Below are 13,002 nucleotides of genomic sequence, written 5' to 3'. Positions count from 1 at the left end.
AGACAGGATGTGTGAATGAGCAGTCTCTCCATCAGCAGGTAACATCCATCCTCGGCCCCCACACAGACAGGATGTGTGAATGAGCAGTCTCTCCATCAGCAGGTAACATCCATCCTCGGCCCCTACACAGACCGGATGTGTGAATGAACAGTCTCTCCATCAGCTGGTAACATTCAGCCAAGGATACTGGCAACAGTTAGGAATGATGCTGTCCTTGACTACAAGCTACACTGCACTGCAGAAAGTATTATCCAAGGTATTCATACTCGAGTAAGTAAGTTTGGTTTTATGCCGCTTTTAGCAATATAACGGCAGGGAATACCACAAATGGGCTTCACACATTGTACCCATGTTGGGAATCAACCCCAGGTCTTCGGCGTGACAAGCAAACACTTTAGCGACAAGGCTACCCCAACGCCCCTTTTAAACTCGAATCACTGAGTTTTCCATGGTACATGTATAACATGCATGTATATGCCAAGGTGCACCTCCTCACTCATTCTAACTGTATGCAAGAACAACAAAATTCAAGTCTCCGTTATGAAAAAAGAATAGTTTATTGATAAAAAAATCTTAGCCTACAATATGCTTATATGCAGAAGCATTTTGTAAACATAAAATAAAAAATATGTGATGGCAACTCGCTGGCAGAAGCACTTATTGAGCATATTAGTCCTTGAATATGTTTGACATCTGCGAGACATCTCGGTAAACTGGAGCTCTACTACACCACTTCGTGGAGATCTAACAGATCCTGGGTTGGAAAGACAGATCGGGATGACACTTGATAGAAGCTAAATAAACACCTGCCATTCAATTTGCACAATTATGCAGAGCCAACGGCAGTCGCCAAAATGTCTATTTTTTATTTGTTACAATTTTTGCAAATATTTGTCATATTGTAATTGCATAACACAAGACAAGTTTACACTCAAGATCATATCACCCTGTGAAAAAAAACAATCCTAAAAATACATACACAAATAATATTCACAGTATATTGACAGATCTTCAATAATTGAGATTTCACTTATTATATCCATTGTAGGTAGGGCACAAGGGTATGGGCAAAGCAAGTTAACGTGTGGTTTGCAAATGAAACATTATGACTATAGGAAGTATTTTAGTAGATGACTTCATATGAAACTAGCAAAAACATCTATATTTGATTTTACACAGTAATTAAATACATATAATCAAGTCTTGTTGCTATATAGACCAAGTCATATAGATTTAATGGTAGCCCCAAAAAATTTATTTCCCTAAACCTCAACCCATCAAAATGGCTACTAATATTAACAAGTCATTGTTCACCGCTCAAACTGACTTCATAAATTGTATACAAAACATAACTTCATGTAACCATGGTAACAGCAAAGAGCACCTTTGATAATAGATAAATCCGCTACCCTCGGTTTTATATCGAGGAAATGGAAAGTAAAAGATAGAAACATAGAAGCAAAAACTATCTTTCCATTCCCATTTCCTTGACATGGCAGTTTATGCTGGCCTCAATGATTGCTCACTGAGAACTTGCCACCCCTACATCATCATGTAGGATCTCCCATTCCTTTCAAGTTTGGATCACAGAAGTTGGTTGGAGGTGTGCAAGGAAGAAACAGATGTCTTCATTGCAAGGATAGTTTATCAATCCTTCCCCCTTTTGTTGGTAAATGTGATCTCCATGTCATGTCATGATGGAAGCGTCTATTGTGATTTAGGGGTGTAAGGTGTGGTAGGGCACCTTACTCGCACTTGACACAGAAGGGACTGCCTGGTATTTGCTCCTCTCCCCACTTCACCATCAGCATGTAGGTGCCGCGCTCCTTCACCATGTAGTTGATAGTGTACTGGTTATTGCCCTTGTGAGACACGATCAGCTCCTCACAGGGACCCTTAGGTCCCATCATACCCACATACAGGATGTTGTTTCCTGGAAACAGACAAAGTCATGTGAGAAGTTTGGATGACTTCAAATGACAAATGGTGATTTGACTGTTGTAACAACATACCAGGTCTGTCTGAGAAGTTTGAATGTCTTTGTGCAAAAGTTACCAGAAGTGATGAAATGGTGTGGATTGGTCAATCCTGACAATGTACCGTAAGTGATATGCTGAAAATATTTAGCTTGATGCTTCTTGTGAAATTATCTTCAAAATCAACATTAGTATTTTTCATCTTTCTACCTCCAATATCTTAACAGAACATGTGTATTACTAGAAAATTAATTTATTTAAACCGATAGTTAAAAATAAAATAATTGTATATGAGCAAATGCTTTCTGTTATTATCCTGTAAATAACTTGCAACTTACCAGCCCCTGATGTGTCAACTGTAAACGTAGACTTTTGTCCTCGGAAGGCTTTATTTAATCCATTACCCTTTGCAGACACCTTGCTGGCATCAGAACTAAACCTCTGTATTCCGCTGAACTTTGTCATAGTGCTTGTCTTGGTAACCGTTTCCACAACAACCGATGCATGTTCCTGAACTGAAGAGACTTTACCTTCCCCCTGAAATACAAGTTGTATTGATCTGAGAAGTTGTCGTAGGGTGCATGGATGCTAAACAACAGTGAAACAAGTGTTTACAGGAAAGTCACAGATATTCATCGAGGTGTTACTCAACGCAAACAGTAGGATCTATCTACTGTCTCCTACTGACAATGTTGATATTAAGGTGAATAATTAAAACTAAATTCAAGAAAAATGCAACAGTTAGAATTTTAGTAATCAGTCAACAAGATGGTAATTAATTATGTTTACACATCGTTATCACAATGTAAAACATGCACATTTAGCACAAGTTGAGAAGTCTGCAGACATTAATGTTGTCATGTGATTGTACTACCATCACTCGGTGTAAAGTACACACGGCAGATGTCTTACACACACAGATGTTCAACTAGGTTCTGGTCCAGTGCTACTATCCTACCAACTCTCACAGGTTCAAACAGCAGTTTTGACTTTGTACACAGAGCTCTACGCGATGAAAACCTTGTTGAACACCAACGTAACACCAGTGCAATGCCACACCATACAGTCCTCTATTTTCCTTCCATTATAATTTACACAATTACAAATATAAGATTCTGAATTTAACCATACATTTCCTTCTTTCTATTGGTAAGAATTCTTTATGTAAAGTAATTCTAAGAATATTATTTCAGCCAAATATTCTTTTGTTTTCTTTCATGAAAGAATAACAGTTACAAATGTAACAATTTAAAATTCTAAACTGTCCTGAAAACCTCTCCAATAAATGGAGGTCACGTTTTGACAAGGACCCCAGGCTTTGTACATGCCAGTTGTCTCCAGAATCTATCGTACACTCTCAGATATGGGTAGATAAAACATCTCATGTAAGGGGGGCACTCTCTACTATATTCCATAACTGTGTGCACAGCTCATGTGTTCAAAACTTTACTACAAGGGATTGGCAAGATCCCTGTCTAAAAACCAAGCGGGGAACACAACACAACCAAACTGAAACCTTTGACAGTCTGTTTGGTGTTCACAAAGCTTTTTGTGTTTTCATCGAAGATCGGAATATCCTGTTGAGATCCGTCTCCCTGAGTTACTGGAATGAAACCTGACTATACAGCATTCAGAGTCTACACAGCAGGTCTACAGATGCTGTCATTCAGGGTTGACAGCCAGACAGCCAGGGTTGCTAGGGCAACAGCACATCCTGAGGCAGTTTTTTCAAAATTCAGAATTATTGTTTCTTGTTTGAACATTTTAATTAAATGTTTTGATCGGCAGCAAGTGTGTTGAAGTAAGTCTCCACTACACACTTTGATGAATGGCACACTGTAGCCTACAAGAAGCTCTAGAAACCCTGACTGCCATCAGATTGCACACAGAGGAACTAACACATAGCAATGCATGGGCATTTAATAACTGAAGACAAGTCAGTCTGACAGTAAGTGCATTAATATAACAAGACACTAAGTGATGGAAAATAAAAATAATGCAGTGTTGTATACGAAGTCAAGGCGCGTAAATAGTAGATGAAAAAACAGAAACATTCTATAAGATTAGGAAAGTCGAGGCACATAACTAGAAGATATACTTTCATTTCTGTTACTCTTTATGACACGATGGAAACAGTTGTTGGTGAGGTCTGTGAAATCCATGTACAGGAACGATAAACCGGCTCATAACTAAGGACGAGATAGTTCAACTGATTCTTTATGTGTGACATTTCGTCAGGAGTTAGATCCTTATAACGTTCAAATGTTGACCACAATGTCAACTTGTTACTACAGCCAGTTGGAGATTTTCACATCCTTAACCAGCTGTCCCAGTAATATCTCACCCATTCCACAAAGTGACCTTAGCACGAAGATGTTAGTGACAACAATACTTTCACACAGATTTACAACATTGTATTTGTATTTTTGTGGAACAGGGCCCAGATAGCATGCTTTGACATGTTCTCATCAACAATTTAATATTTCACCAAATTTACCATTCGAAACCTCCCACTAATCTGTTTCCGCTGTTGACTATGAAAGTAGTGATGCTTTGGATGAGTTGTCTCCCTTACCTTCAACCTTGGCCTTGAATGGACTGCCAGCAATGTGGACACCAGCATATCTGATGGTGATGAGATAGTCGCCAGGGGCGTTGGGTGTGTATGTGAACTCATATCCCTCTTCTGTTTCTTTACATTCAAGTCGGACCTTTGAGGGTCCCTCAACAGTGACAGCCAGGGCACCTGCGCCAGCATTGACAGTGTTGACGAAGAACTTTGATACTTGACCTAGGTAAAAGAAAAACATGCTAATTAACAGTGAACATATTTTCTCATCAATAATATTCTTCACTGGGATTTCCAAATTTTTCAAGTATAAACTTCTACATTTGATTTTAATTTTCAGAGTTCAGAAATTAAGCACAAATAGCAAAATCATAATGGTGACCCTTAATCTTACATACCGAGTATAATTAGTCCTCTCACAGAACATAATGCCTAAACACTTTGCATGCATACCAGTTTTGCCTGTCTTGAGACCATCCCCATGTGCGGTGACTCTGCCAGGGTCAGCGTCGACTTTGCCCACAAGGATCCTGAAGGGGCTCTCGGGTATATGGTAACCATCAAACATAACATGGACCAGGTGAGCTCCGTTCTCGCGGGGGATGAAGCGGACTGCATACTCGCCTGTCGGAAACAAAAACATTGTAAAAAACGGAACATGTATTATTGGAGATTTGAATGTCTTCCTAGCGAGTAAAATGCTTATTTTCATATTACTATGAGTGAGCGAATGAGTCTGATTGTATGCAGCTTTTAACAATATTCCAGCAATATCATGGCGAGGGACACAAGACATGGTTTTCACACGTTGTACCCATGGGTACCTAGGTATTCAGTGTGATGAATGCTTTAACCACAGAACTAACCCCTCCCCTTTGATTATTTAGACAAAAGGCTAAGTGAAAAACTTACCTTCATCAATTTCTTGGATGATAGCTTCATCTTCAGAGCCAGATGGTGCCACGACTCTTGCTGTCAGCTTGCCACCACGCTTTGCACCATTGTAGTTGACAATAAATGCTGCTGGTTTCCCAACCTGCCAGATAGGAACAGATCTTCATACATGCATGACGACACATTGTTGGACTTTGGACATGTTTGTGTGACAATACAGAATTTTCTAAGAAAGCCAGTCTTTTAATTAAAACTGTACTTTCTACAACTTACTGTATATATTTGAAATGATTTGAATATAACTGAATATTTTGAGCAAACTAACTAATCATTCCCCTAGATTGCCTGACCAGCACTTAGTCTGAAGTCTTGAATAATCTCTGAATGTCGATATATTGTATGAAAATATTTCTCTTACAATCAAACCCTTGTCTTGCAGTGCTGCCACAGACAGTTTGCGAGCATCACCGATACTTGGAGAGATCTCCACACGGAACGGTGAGTCGGGTATGTGCTCATCGTTGAACTTGATTGACACCAGGTACTCGCCTGAAATATACATAGAGGCATACACATCGTGAAATATACGTTATTACTGGGAAATACACATCATCAGGGCATAATAGGGAAATATACATCATCAGGGCATTATAGGGAAATATACATCATCAGGGCATTATAGGGAAATATACATCATCAGGGCATTATAGGGAAATATACATCATCAGGGCATTATAGGGAAATATACATCACCATGTCATCATAGAGAAATATACATCATCTGGGCATTATAGGAAATATACATCATCTGGGCATTATAGGGAAATACACATCACCATGTCATCATAGAGAAATATACATCATCTGGGCATTATAGGGAAATATACATCACCATGTCATCATAGAGAAATATATATAACCATCACACTATTGGGAAATAAACATAAAATGGGAATTATAGAGAACCATATATCACCATGGCATTGCCATTACATGGTGACTGAATATACATGTCATGTCTGGGAGCAGTATACTCAGTTGTGGCTTGGGGAACTGTGTGTCAGCTCTGTCCTAGTATATAACTTATTTTCCCATTTAATAAATACATCGATACAAAGTTCTACAAATATTCGAAAATATTTTCAATTATTTCCCTGATCCCTAATGTATTGTAAAGTCCCAACTTTCTTTTTGAGAACTGGGTACATACTGATCATAAATTTGTAACTTCCTATCACGAACATTTCCTTTGGAACAATTGTTTTTCAACACTAATCATACATTATCATACACAGGAAAGCTAATGGCATGATGTCACATTTCATTCCCCAGATTGTAATAACAGGAAATTCCATTAAATGAGTTCACAGTAAAGAAGCCTCAACTCCCAAGTAACCCTGAGTATTTCTAATCTAAATCCTTGTAAACACATAACACACAGATAATTCTCTCTGATTCACACAGCAGGATATTCCATTAATAAATTTTGCAGTTAAGAAAGAACAACTTCCTCTCCTTCACAAGAGGCAATCCCCTGAATCACACCAAGCTGTTCTACGGAGGGAGACCTGTATTAGGCAAACAGTCAGTATGCTGCTTCCACTCGGAGCCCCTGTAACCCGATACCCTATAACAGTGATAGCACCACCACAGACATATGCCAACACACAGACCTGCCTTCCAACTGCACTAATGCCAGACTGCACCAGCAGCCTCCCCAACAACATCTACTCCTCCACAATGTACATCACAGAATCCATCCTAACATGGGTCTAAAGTGTTTTGCCAGGCATGGCCTGCATCTACCCAGTCTCCAGCTGCTGTAACGTGGTATGAAGTTACACTGTGTTCAAACTCAGGATTGGTCCTTGTACTGTGATGTCATACTCTGTTATTCAATGTAACATTCCACTGTTATTCGTGATAACAACCAATTATACCTTACTGAACCTACTGTTCTACTGTTATTCAGTGTTATATTCCACTGTATAATTCATGATAACAACCCACTATACCCGACTCATTCTAGTGTTCTGCTGTTATTTATGATAACAACCCACTATACCTGACTCATTCTAGTGTTCTGCTGTTATTTATGATAACAACCCACTATACCTGACTCATTCTAGTGTTCTGCTGTTATTTATGATAACAACCCACTATACCTGACTCATTCTAGTGTTCTGCTGTTATTTATGATAACAACCCACTGTATTGACAAAATATAGTGTTTACTGTTATCTGGTGTTATATTCCACTGTGATGTTCAATGTAATGCTAAACAACAACAACCTATGGTATCACATCAAATGTAATCTTCTACTTAATGTTAATCAACTCAAGGTCTACCTGCATACTCCAGTGAGTGTAGGGTATATGTATTGTACGAGGTGTAACACGTCCACTAACCTGGCTCGGTGACCTTATATGTGACTCCACATGACCCATCCTTGCGATCCTGGAAGTCAATCTCAGCCTTGGACGGACCTTCGACTGCGATAGACAAGCCACCTGCACCTGCCTCACGTGTGTAGATATTGAAGTCACCTGCGGATTAAGAACATATTTCTAACATACCTCTGTCTGTCGCTATTTTGAGTTAAGCCATAAACCCAGACTGCTAAAAAAAAAATTAAATTCTGAAATTCCCAAGAGAACCAGTTTTTCAGGATTACTTAACACATCTATAATGAGCTATTTCACCTCTTCTTTGTTGTTTACATCATTCTTCAAAGGGAGACACAATAACTTCAACATTATCTCAGACTTCAAAGGACAGCTTGCAATCACCTCTAAACAACCGCCAAGGGACTGTATGATCCACTAGTTCTCTCTAATTATCTCCACTGAAAATCTTCTAAACACAAACAAGAGCTGACAGTCATCCTTTTCTGCCGACTTTCCTGACAGCAGGAATGTGAGAAATGCAGCCACTGGAGTGTAAGCTTGGCCAACATCGTTCTCACATCCTCCATGTCGGAAATTTACTACACTCCAATCATCATTGCGCCTACTTCTCTCTGTCCTGCTTCATCCAAGGTAACTTTACTACACATACCTCGTGATATACAAGCTCACATCCTTACACATACCTCATGATATACAAGCTCACATCCTTACACGTACCTCGTGATATACAAGCTCACATCCTTACACATACCTCGTGATATACAAGCTCACATCCTTACACATACCTCGTGATATACAAGCTCACATCCTTACACATACCTCGTGATATACAAGCTCACATCCTTACACATACCTCGTGATATACAAGCTCACATCCTTACACATACCTCGTGATATACAAGCTCACATCCTTACACATACCTCGTGATATACAAGCTCACATCTTTACACATACCTTGTGATATACAAGCTCACATCTTACACATACCTCGTGATATACAAGCTCACATCCTTACACATACCTCGTGATATACAAGCTCACATCCTTACACATACCTCGTGATATTCAAGCTCACATCCTTACACATACCTCGTGATATACAAGCTCACATCCTTACACATACCTCGTGATATACAAGCTCACATCCTTACACATACCTCGTGATATACAAGCTCACATCCTTACACATACCTCGTGATATACAAGCTCACATCCTTACACATACCTCGTGGATATACAAGCTCACATCCTTACACATACCTCGTGATATACAAGCTCACATCCTACACATACCTCGTGATATACAAGCTCACATCCTTACACATACCTTGTGATATACAAGCTATCCTGTACATACCTATCGTGATATACAAGCTCACACATACCTCGTGATATACAAGCTCACATCCTTACACATACCTCGTGATATACAAGCTCACATCCCTACACATACCTCGTGATATTCAAGCTCACATCCTTACACATACCTCGTGATATACAAGCTCACATCCTTACACATACCTCGTGATATATACAAGCTCACATCCTTACAAGCTCACATCCTTACAAGCTCACATCCTTACACATACCTCGTGATATACAAGCTCACATCCTTACACATACCTTGTGATATACAAGCTCACATCCTTACACATAGCTCCTGATACACAATTTGATATACTCATATACAAACCTGGTATACAAACTCACATCCCTACAAACAGCTCCTGATAAACAAGATGGATATATACAAACAGCTCCTGATACACAAGATGGATATACACACAGCTACTGACACACAAGATGGATATATACACACAGCTCCTGATACACAAAATGGATATACAAACAGCTCCTGACACACAAGATGGATATATACACACAGCTCCTGATACACAAAATGGATATACAAACAGCTCCTGACACACAAGATGGATATATACACACAGCTCCTGATACACAAGATGGATATATACAAACAGCTCCTGATACACAAGATGGATATACAAACAGCTCCTGATACACAAGATGGATATATACACACAGCTCCTGATACACAAGATGGAGATACAAACAGCTCCTGATACACAAGATGGATATATACACAGCTCCTGATACACAAGATGGATATACAAACAGCTCCTGATACACAAGATGGATATACAAACAGCACACAAGATGGATATACAAACTCCTGATACACAAGATGGATATACACACAGCTCCTGATACACAAGATGGATATACAAACAGCTCCTGATACACAAGATGGATATACACACAGCTCTTGACACAAAAGATGGATATACAAACAGCTCAAGTCAGATATACAGGCTCCCCCCTGGTCCAGGTCCCCTGCTCCCCCCGATCCCCGAGGTCAGCAGGTGGCAAATACTGAGCACCAGGTGCCTCCCCTTCACATTTTTAAGAACTCTTGCATCAACATGACATATCCCCACATCTCCCATAATTCTTTACCCTTGTCATGCCTCTTCCCTTCTCCCCCCCCCCCCCCCCAGAGAGGTGAGCTAGTAAAGACACCCTGAGCCAGGTGGCTGATTCTGTGGCAGCCATTATCCCTCTCCCCCATTCATCCTCAACCAAGATTCACGCCACTCTTAACATCATCCAAGAAGGGTAATTGCCACTAATGAGCTTCCCCACTACCTATCTGGCTGTTTGCCAAACAGGTAAATCTTGTCAATGGGCTCTTCCTTCTCCTAAGGTTCCTGTATTTCTTGTCTATGTCAAGTCTGCCATTCATCAAGTCATCCAATTGCTTTCAAACAGGAATGCAACAAAGGGGAGGCAACTGTATACCATTTCAGACAACTGAGTTAACAAAGCCACCATGTTCCAACAGACACAAGCTTCAGATCACATGAACAATGTACTGCTCTAGTGTGGCACGCACATGTCTGACAAGAGAAGAGAACTCTACAAGGTAACTAATCCTCAACATGAGGAGATAACTCTGTAAGTAAAAAGTATCCCGCCAGCAACTGTCCCTGGAAGTCATAGTTAACCTAGCGAATTGAAAAGTGGTATTCTACTAAAACTGAGAGTTAATACTTCATGGTACTTACATGGCTGGTTGATTTCACCTCTCTCCAGTCCGGGTCCTCCTGCCCTCACTTTGTGAGAACCGCCGCCAGCGATTGGGCCAACCGTGAACTCAAATGGACTACCTGCAATGACAAAATACCATTCTAACTAAAACTTCATTGTAATAAGACGAACACTTAACCTCAAAATGAAAGTTTTACTCAAAGACAATTTATATCACATGCTTTACACTCATGTAAAATCAACACTGAAACATCGCTGTTGTCTGATCAAGGTAGCTGATTCTCTATGCTCTCTTCACTCATCCAGCTAACAATACCCCTTGACCATATTCACTAGCATTTTGGGGAAGCCTAGTGGTTAAAGTGTTCGCCTGTTACACCTAAGACCAAGGTTCAATTCTCCACATTGCTACAATGTGTGAAGCCCATTTCTGGTGTTCCCCGCCGTGATATTGCTGGAATATTGCTAAAAGCAGCGTAAAACTCAACTCACTCACTCACTTGCATTTGATGTGGATTACTGACATAAATATATCTAACATGTAACAACTGAATTCCTTTCCACCCTGAGCATATGTGTCAGGTCGTACCTGGGATGTGCATATCCTTATGCTTGACGCTGACAGTGTGGACACCCATCTCCTTGGGCACGAACTTGATGTTGTAGTGTTGGTCGTCCCTACTCATCACATCGCACAGCTCCGTCACACCCGACGGGCTGGTCACAGACGCTGTCATGTCAAAGGGACTTGTACCTGGGAAACAGTAATCATTAGATATAACCAAACTGCATCAGAACAGAAAGGAACTGAGAAAGTAAAATTCTGCTGATGATGCAAATTTTACCACATTGTGAAGAATGACTTTAGGAGAATCAGTAGGTTTTTGATACTTAAAAATGAACATGGTCCTAACATACCGATTCTCATGTTAGAACTAAAATTCCCAATGCACAACGGTTTATTACTAAAAATATAACTTACTAAGAACTAACATTTTCTTGCAAATGTGCACCAATATTAAGCATCAGTGAAGAACAAGGGCCAGAGAGTAACATTAATTCCAATATTATGAATCTTTCAAATATATAAGAAAAACCAAAAAAAACTGAACTTCCATTAAACATAATAACAAACCAAAAAATATTCCAAAAGAATGTATGTGCATACTACTTTCACAACAACTATATATAGGTACACAGACAACATGAAGTATGAAAACTTACAACCCGCTAAATCAGCTGAGTTCAATCATCACCAGAATATGATATTCATCTCGGGAAGATTCCAGCTATTCTCACCACCTTACATAACAAACACTGCCCTAAGATCATCTAATACAACAGTCAAGAAGCGTTTATCCTCCCACTCAGCTATGCTGTACAGTCAGACACCACTGTAGACATACATCCTGAGATAACTACCGTCTTCCTTGAACCAGCCGACACAGTTCAACTACCTCAATGCCAAATGGGCAACAATTTTATCTAAAGAAAGTTTTAAAATGCTATTTTTAGATTCTAAAAGTGTTCTTTGGATTTGTTCTCAATCTAACATTCTATTTTAATTTGCAATCTGTGAGTCAGATCAAGTTAACATGCAACTGCTGGAATGTCCAGACCAGCCGTTCTGTTTCCAACATCATTCTTGTCAAGATAAATCACAAAACTACAATAATATACTTATCTCAAACACATTTACATTCATACATGTAGGAACAGAAACAAAATCTTCATGCAGAGAATTGACATATTTTTTCAGAATCTATTCAAAGAAACCATGCTCTTACCCTTAAAAATAAACCGTGTGAAGACAGAAAAGAAAGGAGAGAAAGACAGTAAGAGGAGGAATTGAGCAGCTTTGTCGATTTAGCATAACGATACACAACGATCGACCGAGAGGCCTTCCTCCCATCAAGGTGACTTTTCAAGCACCTGCATTCCTGCCCTCCTGCAGCCAAGTCCAGATACTCTTTTAATTATCATCTCAATGGCCTTGCCTCATCCCTACACTACCCAGCTGCCCCACTATAACACCACTCTGCCTCACTATTAGGTAACAGGTGGAAGGATGATATATATATATC

The 13,002-nt window shown here is 39.7% G+C and overlaps 1 protein-coding gene across 1 annotated transcript in view; it reads right to left on the bottom strand.

The window, feature by feature from the left end:
- Window positions 1-537: 537 nt before the first annotated feature.
- Window positions 538-13,002, bottom strand: part of LOC124252938 (filamin-A-like) — a 96,527-nt gene continuing 84,062 nt past the window's right edge. The window contains 10 exon segments of the mRNA XM_046686625.1: window positions 538-1,933; window positions 2,315-2,512; window positions 3,493-3,579; window positions 4,552-4,767; window positions 4,999-5,169; window positions 5,458-5,581; window positions 5,858-5,988; window positions 7,849-7,986; window positions 10,936-11,037; window positions 11,508-11,672. Coding sequence (XP_046542581.1) covers window positions 1,746-1,933; window positions 2,315-2,512; window positions 3,493-3,579; window positions 4,552-4,767; window positions 4,999-5,169; window positions 5,458-5,581; window positions 5,858-5,988; window positions 7,849-7,986; window positions 10,936-11,037; window positions 11,508-11,672 — 1,520 coding nt within the window. The 3' untranslated portion in view covers window positions 538-1,745.

Source organism: Haliotis rubra, unplaced genomic scaffold (genome assembly GCF_003918875.1).
Source record: "Haliotis rubra isolate DU_JTF1 unplaced genomic scaffold, ASM391887v1 Scf53, whole genome shotgun sequence".
NCBI lineage: Eukaryota > Metazoa > Mollusca > Gastropoda > Lepetellida > Haliotidae > Haliotis > Haliotis rubra.
Note: the sequence above shows the minus strand (reverse complement) of the source record. Positions and strands in the feature narration are given on the sequence as shown.